At 44.9% G+C, this 9,254-nt stretch overlaps 1 protein-coding gene across 1 annotated transcript; it reads right to left on the bottom strand.

Annotated features, from left to right (window-relative positions):
* Positions 1-583: 583 nt before the first annotated feature.
* On the bottom strand, positions 584-8,267 carry SPATA48 (spermatogenesis associated 48; the record flags this gene model as incomplete). The annotated part of the gene is made up of 3 exons (XM_006106062.3): positions 7,709-8,267; positions 1,829-1,926; positions 584-660 (listed from the first exon to the last, which is right to left on the bottom strand). Coding segments are annotated over exons 1-3 (734 nt in total), but the record flags the coding sequence as incomplete, so codon positions are not given.
* Positions 8,268-9,254: the final 987 nt, after the last annotated feature.

The raw sequence follows: 9,254 nt of genomic DNA, 5'->3' as shown, positions 1-9,254 counted from the left end.
TTCACCTTCCCACCACCCTGCCCGGGGCCACTGCCCACACCGTCCCACCACCCTGCCCGGGACCACTGCTATTTGTGTCCTAGATGACAGTGTCTTCTTTATTTTTTCATAGACTTATCTCTACGATGTGAGCTATTTACTTATCATGCTTGTTGCTTAATGTCCACCTCTTTTTAGAATTAGAGTTCTTCGAGATGGGAGAGGTTTGCTTTAGTCACTGATGAATCTCATAGTTTAGGGAATAGACACATAGTAGGTCCACTGTGTATTTTTTAAATGGATAAATGAATTCTGCATCAAGCTTTCCCTGCTCCTGTTTTCTATGATGCTGCACTCACCTCCTCTCTCTCTCTCTCTCTCTGAGCATTTCCGTCCTGTTTTGGTTTTCCTTTCTTAGTAATCATAGGTTTTTTAGATTCTTCCTTGACCTGTTTATATTAGCAATAACATAAGTAACTAAATATCTCTATCTGATGTTTTCTGAATTTCTCATAGGATTCAGGATAATGTAGACACAAAGGGGCTATATCATTAAGTATAAAATAAAATTTTAAATCAAAATTCTATTTGAAAAAGTCCTTACCTTTGTGTAGAGGACTTATAAAACAAGTCCTTTGCATCACGTTTCTGGTTTGGCTGTGCAGGGAGCTCTCCATCCTCCTGGAGGTATGAATAAAAAAGACCAGCCTTAAACGGGGTGGACGAGGCCTCGAGTCAGCTTGCTCCCTCTTCCTTTCTTCCCTTTTCTTCTTCGACAGCATCTTTGGGGTCAACTAGTATATGCTTCCCAGCTTTCCTCTGCTGCCTGGGAAATTCACATTTTGCATATATTCTCCTAATGATTAAGTTAAAATTCACAAAGATGTATATCAAAGTTAACATAAAGTCAGATTTTTATGAGAAAGCCCTTGAATATTTAATGTTGACAAAGACCGTTTAATTCCATAAAATTGCAACATTTAAAAAAACCTTCTGTCTTGTCTAATAACACAAGCACATTAGTTCTGAAATATTACCCTCTTCCTATCTTTCATCTCATTTTATCAAAACGAATTCATTGTTACTGTAGCCGCTGTTGTTGCCATCGCTGACGGCCCCTTACTTACATCCAGCACCACGGTGCCAGTCCCCCGCCTGCTCTGGCTCCCTGTGTCCTCCTTGGTTTTTCCCACCGTGGCCCTTGGTTCTGTTCTTTCCACTAAAGTTCAGTTTTCAGTAATTCTCTCACGGATGCGAACTTCTCTAGCCCTCTTTTTTAACTCATCCTCACGTTTGAATGATGTTCTAGACGGGCTAGAGGTCTAGTTTATGGTTATGATTATTTAATAACAAATACGTCCCATTGCCTTTGGACGGCACTGAGTTTAATTGCTTGCAAGTGTTCTGTGAGCTCTGCCCGCCCCCCTCAGGCTACAGTCAGGGTATCTGTATTGGGTTTTCTACAGTCCCAAGGTAATTTGTTTAGGAGAGGCTATATCTCTGTCATCTGTTTTCAGACTTGTGATGCTTCTTCAGCCTGAGAATTCATGTCCTCTGAGCTGGTGGCTGTCAGCCATGGCGTCCATCAGGCCCTGCTGCTGGAGGAGGTGCGATGGGGGTCTGGACTGGGCCCTACCAGCCTCTACTACTCAGTCCTCCCCCGAAGCAGAGCTGTCGGGGAGGCACAGGATAATGCAAGACACACGATGACCATGAAGGTCTGCACGGTGCCTGGCACGTAAGGCGTGTTTTAAAGTGGTAGCTATTTCGGCTCAAATTATAAACACCACAGACAATGAACTAATTTAATTACAAACACTGTGTCACACTCCCCGGGAAGAAGCCTTACTTTACAGGCCGCTTCCTCGTCGAACGTGTACGTGTGAGAGACTGAGCACGCTTCATGCCGAGGCCGGGGAGGAGCGACTCTCACTGGGCTGGTCCAGCCTGAAAACAAACAGGACACCTTCCCGTTACCTGCAGCGAACACGCCTTCCACCAGAGCTTCCTACGAGAAAGCTGAAATGTGTGCTGGGAATTAACTTTTCGGTGGGTTATCCAACAATTTTTCTCATCAGTGAGAACAGGATAGCTCTGAAATTTACATGTTAGATTGTTGTAATAGTGTAGAATTGCTTGTTATTTATTCCTCATTATTGGGAAATTAGGAATTATATTGAGACAAATGAAAACACACAACATAACAAAAGTCATGGCATTTAGCAAAAGTAGCACTGACAGAAATGCATAGGTATAAACCCTTACATTATAGAAGAAAGCTCTCAAACCAACAACCTTCATTTATATCTTACAGAGCTAGAAAAACAACAAACCAAACCCAAAGCTAGCAGAAGGAAGGAAATAATGAAGATTAGAGCGTAGCTACAAAATAGAGAAAATTCATGAAAGCAAAGGTTGGTTCTTTGAAAATATTAAAAAACTGACAATTAACTAGATTGATAAGAGAGAAAGAAGACTCAAGTAAAATCATAAATAAGGAAACTTTACAACTGATTTTACAGAAATAAGAATAATTATAAGAAACTAGAGGCCCGGTGCATGAAATTCGTGCAGGGGTGTGGTCCCTAGGCCTGGCCATCAATCGAAGCGCAAGTGTCTGGCGTGGAAGGGCAGGTCCCAGCTGACCTCTGGGCCCTGGAAAGCACCTGGGCCCCTGGGCCCCCATGTACCTCCCTCCACCTGAGTCACAGGTGCCCGAGTCCCCACTCGGAGCTGCGGTGAGCGCGGCTGGATGCTGCAGGCCGAGGCGCAGCATGGGCCTCTGGGCTGCCCAGCAGCACCGCACAGAAGCCAGGTGGGCAGTGCACTCTCTCCCTGCCGGCCTCGCAGACCAGCTCCTGCGCAAACCCACGGGAAGCCCAACTGGGCCCTGTGGCTGCAGCCTGGCTCACCCAGAAGAGGTTGCGTGGGTGCAGGGCAGGCTCCTTGTGGGCGCCCAGCACCTGAGCATAGGGGCTTCCCTGGCGCACAAGCCCTGGCATCCCAGGGGAGGGTAGCAGAGGGAGTGCGAGTGAGGTCGGCAGACACCCCACATTCTCACCACACCTCCGTCCCCACCACCCCCGCCCCCAGGTAGCCGGCAAGAGGTCACAGTGCGTTGCCAACACCCACCATGGTCCACACCGCCCCCTGGTGGTCAGCACATGTCATAGCGAGCAAACTCCTGGTCGAGAGGACAATTTGCACATTAGGCTTTTATTATATAGGACTAGTATGAAAAAAATAATTATATGAAATTACTGTACACCAAGAAATTGTATAGCCTAGATGAAATGGACAAATTACTAGGACCACACAACCTACCCCGTCTGAATCATGAAGAAACAGAAAATATGAACAGACCTGTAACTTGTAAGGAAATTGACTCAGTAATCAAATACCTACCCTAAAGCAAAGCTCAGGACCAGACAGCTTCACTGGTGAATTCTGCAAAATGTTTGAAGAAGAATTAATACTAGTCCTCCCCAGGCTCTTCTAAAAAAAAAAAAAATGAATGAGGAGGGAACACTTCCAAACTCATTCTATGAAGCCATCATTACAGGGATGCAAAAGCCAGACCATATCCTACTAAACATTGATGCAAAATCCTCTCCAGAATACTATGGAAGAGACTTTAAGTGCACACCAAGAGGATTATACACCAGGACCAAGTGGGTTTTATTCCTTGAATGCAAGAAATTGGAATTCTGCACTATTGGTGGGATGGTAAAATGCGGCAGCTGCTGTGATGAACCGGTGGTAGTTCCTAAAAAAATTAAACATAGAATCACCATAGGATTGAGCAACTCCACTCCTGGGTACATATTTAAAGAATTGAAAGCAGGTTCTTGAAGAAATATTTGTATATGTGTGTGCATAGCAGCATCATTCACAACAGCCCAAAGGTGAAGCAACCCAAGTGTCCATTGATGGATGAATGGATAAAAAAAAGTAGCGCATGCCTAAAACGGAAAAGTCCTCAGCTTTACAAGGGAAGACCATTCTGACACATGCTAATACATGGACATTGCTGTCCATGATGACATTATGCTCAGGGAAGCACGCCAGTCGCAGAAAGACAAACACTCTGTGAGTTTACTTATACGATGTACTCAGGGGACTCAAATTCATTGAGACAGGAAGCAAAACTGGTTTCCAGGGGAGGAGGAGGAGGAGGGAACTAGGGAGTTAGGGTTTAATGGGTAAGAGAGTTTCTGTTTTGCAAGATGAAAAAAGTTATGGAGATGTATTGTGGTAATGGTTGCACAATGCTGTACTTAATACCAATGAACTACATGCACTTAAAAATGGCTGAGAGCTGTGATGGAGCAAATGTTTTTGTACCCCCAAAATTTACATATTGAAGGACTGACCCAAAATGTGATGGTATTTGGAGGTTAGGCCCCTGGGAAGTAATTAGGTTTAGATGAGGTCGTGAGGGTGGGGCTCCCATGATAGGATTAGTGTCTTTCTAAGAGGAGAAAGAGATACTGGAGCTCGCTCTCTCTCTGCCATATGAGAAAACAACGGAAGGTTAGCCTCCTGCAAGCCAGAAGGAGGGCTCTCAACAAGAACTAACTTGATCTTGGACTTCCCAGCCTTTAGAACTGTGAGAAACAGGGACCTGTGGTTTAAGCCACCCAGTCTATGGTATGTCCTTATAGCAGCTCAAGCTGAGACGATGATTTTAAAAAGGTCGGAAGACACACAAAGAGTTACATATATTGCTATTAGGATGCTGAAGGTAGGAAAACCAGAGGTCGCAACAGGCAACATCTTTTTTTGTCTGTGACAAGGGTGATTGTGTCATCTGCTGCAATGAGAACAAAGAGAGCAAGCAATAAAGGGTTTGAATGTGATTAGGATAAGTCTGGAACACTTGATCGGTGCATAAGAAAGCAAGCCAACTCTGAGCAACACGGAACTACCGCATCAGTTAAATGTCTGACAAGCTTGGAATTGGGCAAGAAGCCAGCCATCCGATCGTTTATGACTTGGCTTTGGTATTTATGAAAACCCACTGGAAAGCATACTGGGCTGAGACACGATTAATTCTGAGAAGATGTGCTTCCTTATCAGAATGTCTTAGGAATCACATGAATTCAGGTTTGCTAAAAACTGAAGTTCTTATTAATAAATAATGACTATTTCCAGGATCTACAAAGTCACTGAAAGCCTAGGACAAATTATATTGCAACCAATCCCTGAACTCCTGGCATTATTCTTTGAAAATGTTAATAGCTAATAATTATAAATGCTATTAACTGAATGCTTTACCAGGCTCCAGAAATTATGCTAAGTATTTTACATGTTAACTCATTATTTCTTACACTTTATAAGAAAAGGAGTAATATTGCCAATTTAAGTGTAAAGTGACTGGAAACTCTAGACTTTGCTTAACTTTATAATATCTAACACTTATTGGTTCATGGTTCATTCCTTAATGTTAGGCATGTTTACATGAATTACACTAAATGGCCCTCACTATAATCTCATGAAGTATTTTTACTAGCATGTGAACTTATTTTACAAACAAGGATGCGTGGACATAGAGAGGTTAGTAACTAGCCCAAGGTCATAGTGAAAGTCAGCTTTGTGCCTGGATATGAGCCCAGACTGTCTGACCCTAGAGCCTATCTTCTGAATTCTGTTTTACTGATCCCGTAGCACAATATGGAGGCTGGATACACTCTGTACTCGGTTCTGAGTTGCTGGTACAACCTCTGTTAACCCTAGTTTAGTGGGAAATTAGCTTTAATTTCTTAAACTTGTAATTTGTTGAAACACATTTCTTAGAAAAACTTACAGAAACAGCCCAACCTGAGGCTGGGGTTGTCTGCTTACAAGAAAAGTGGCCTACTTGCCTACAATGGGACCACTATAAAAAATGAACTCTGTTCTCTTAAGGAAGAATCCTCGACAATGAATACTGTCATACACTAAAACATTAGCAAAAGATTGAGCTCCAGGATTTGCTGACAGGCTAGAAAAGTAGTTGCTAGTTCAGATCAGGGCAATGTGCTGTCTGAGATGGACCTGAACTCACCACTGGTCCCCTCATGCACTTACCTAAGACAATTCTGCACTTTAGATAGTATTTCTTTCTTGGTAATACTGTTTTTCCCTAAGTAGTATTTCCAATGGATTGTAAAATAATTAAAAACTGGTAGTTGAACCTTATTTACACTCTCCATATGAAAATTCCAAACGAAGGTATTTCCCTAAGCCCTCTGTTAAGTCAACAACTGGAGTGCATATTAAAAGTGTAATTCTTATCCTATGCTTACTAGTATATGTCCCCAAATTGCTCTTTCTGGTTCAAATGCGGGTACCTGGAGGGTAGGGCTCAGAAACATGATATTGTGGCGTTATTTCATTCCCTTTACCGTTTTTCTTACCCCTTTTTCCAGTCTCAATTACCTATGGCTTCTCTCCATGCAGTGGCAGGAACCATGACTCCCCACTGCTCCGCCATATGCTGCTGCCACTGTCCCTCCCCCACTGCCTGCTTAGGCCTCTGGTCTGGGCTGGGTGTGGAGGAGAAGCAGTGCTAGAGGAAGCTCAGCATCTCTTGACGCCGTGTTTGGCCTTTTCCCTTCCACATGCTCAAAGATGTTAGTCTCTTTGCACTTCCTGTCTACCAGACACACTCCCACACAGGAATATTTCTCGTGGCTTTCCTTTGCAAGTGTCAGCACTGCTGGCCAGGCTGGCAACATTCTCTGGGAGTGCCGACATAAGGTACAGCTTGTCAGGAGGTTCATCAATTGTGCCTTCAGAGCTGTGTGAAGCTATTTCTGCAGGGGTTGCTTCTCAGCTCCTGTTCTTACCAGACGCCAAATTTCACTTTCAACTACTTTCCCATTTCAGCCCCTTCACCTAACTCTCGCATAACCATCAGATTTACTTCTTCCAGAGAGATAATGCGGCATGCTACACAATTATCAACGTCAAATAGAATTTGGCTTGTGATACAATTAGGTTATCTATCCTATATAACAAAAGCCTAACATGCTAAGTGTCTGACCGTTCAACCAGTCACTATGACACACACTGACCACCAGGGGGAAGATACTCCAAACAGTAGGCTAGCTTGCTGCTGGGGTCTGCTTGATCGGGACTGGGAAAAACAGGCTGGACATGCCCTGGACCCCTCCCGTGGTCCCTCCCCAGCCCCAATTGTGCACTGGTGGAGTCCCTCGGCCTGCCCTTCACCCTCTCAGGATCCGGGACCCCTCGGGGGATGTCAGAGAGCTGGTTTCAGCCTGATTCCTGCAGGCCAGGCAAAGGGACCCCAACAGTGCAAGAATCCATGCACTGGGCCTCTAGTATTTATATAATAAACTAGAAGCCTGATGTACGAAATTCGTGCAAGGGGCTCAGCCCTTGCAACCCCAGCTTCATCTGGAAGGTCATCTGGAAGGATGTCCGGAAGGTCGTTTGGTCTAATTAGCATATTATGTTTTTATTATTATAGATTACCTGACATGTAATTTGTGTTGGTCACTTATACTAATGAATGCACTTTTAAACACCAAATATTATTTTACAGATAGATTTATAAAAGGCTTATCATTTTTACTTTTTCCTTACAATTTATAATTTAAAAATTATTTGGTTCTTTACAACTTTATGTTAAATTATCTACTGAATAATGAATCTTATATCCATGCTCCTTCTCCCTGGTTTCAATGTTTAAAAATTATAAAGCCAATGTTACTTTATTTACCTCCAAGTCTTGCTCTGATGACAGAATCTGAAGTTGCCCTGGAATTCCACTTTCTGTCTTGTTTTAGTTCTTCTAATAAAATTTTTTGCCTTTTTATCGTTGTTTGAAATCCCGTATCTGGCCTGGGAACTCGTTGTTGAGGTTTCACGTCACTCAAATCCACCAGACTTGGGATGGTTCTGCCAATGCCAGGCTTTAAATCAGCGTCGCCACCAGGACTCATGAACCCCGAACAGGGATCACCTAAGGGTACATCATCACGGAGTGGAAATAACGGGTAATCTGGCCCATGTGGTGGGGGATAAGGATAGTGTAAATGATAGTCTGGTACGAATGAAGGGGGGTAAGGGTGAAATTTAAGAAAAGCAGGGTTGCATTTCTTTTCCGTTCTCTCACAGTCATGTCTGTCCTCAATTCCTTTCACAAAAGGCATGTTCATTTTTCTTAAGAGATTATAGTAGTGTGGGTAATCTGCATTCTCAACCGCCTTTGCTCCTGAAAGAATGGACCGTTCAGAGATACTTATCTTCCCAGGTGTGTACTGTGAATGTATATCCATAGCTTTTCTTAGAAAATTGGGTGACTGCAAATAAAGTGTCTCTGATGACTCCTTTCTCTTTAACAATAAAACATATACTTCCAATAGTTGAGAACTGGTTAGTTTATCGTAACAGTATTGACTTGGCTTTCTAAATGTCGACAAGGTAGGGTTTTTGTTTTTTTCTTTTTGAAGGTATTTTCTCTTGACCAAAGGACGCACAGGGCGGTAACGAACCGGGGCAGGAAACACAAACAGAACAAAGCCCTTGTTGCTTAGCAACAGCTAGAACGCAGACACCCTGGGTCCCTCATTTCTTCCTCTGAGAAGTGACAATACACACTGTCGTTGGGCATTTTGTCTTCAGTTGCTGGAGGCTTCCTTCTTGAATGTATTTGCACCAACCGAATAAAATGTTATTTCTAGCGACTCTGTTCCGATTGAGTTGACCTTCCCAGTTGCAGAAAGCAGAGCCATCATTCTCGCACGTCCCGGCTATAAATGCCCTTTTAGGCTGACGGGTGGCTCCATAGACACTTTCTCAGCTCCATCGGGAAAGCCTCCCTCCCAGGCCGGTGCTGCTGCGTGGAAACCATGTCCCATCGGGGCGGCCACTCTTCCTCCCGCGGCCTCCTCCTCCTCCTCCTCCTCCTCCTCCTCCTCCTCCTCCTCCTCGGAGGGGGGGGGGGGACCCTGCTTGCCGTCCCACCGCGTGTGCGTCGTACTTGCCTCCCCTTAAGCTCCAGGGAAGCACCGTGGCTGCCATTCCCGGGGCCCGCCGTCCCAGCGCCCGGTGCTGACCCGCAGGCCGCTACCTGTGGTGCAGGCCCGGCCGCGAGGCTCCGGCAGCCATCAGCCCCGGGGGCCTCTGGGGCCCAGCAATGGCCGCAGCGGGAAGGCGGCTGCAGTCGGGGCTGCTCCCTCGGCTCCAGAACCTGCTGGGGCCGCGTGTTCCCGGGGCCACGGTGCCTGGCGCCCAGGGCCCCTGCGCAGGCCAGCGGACCGAGG

Source organism: Myotis lucifugus, unplaced genomic scaffold (genome assembly GCF_000147115.1).
Source record: "Myotis lucifugus unplaced genomic scaffold, Myoluc2.0 scaffold_760, whole genome shotgun sequence".
NCBI lineage: Eukaryota > Metazoa > Chordata > Mammalia > Chiroptera > Vespertilionidae > Myotis > Myotis lucifugus.
This window is presented reverse-complemented; position numbering and strand designations above follow the sequence as displayed.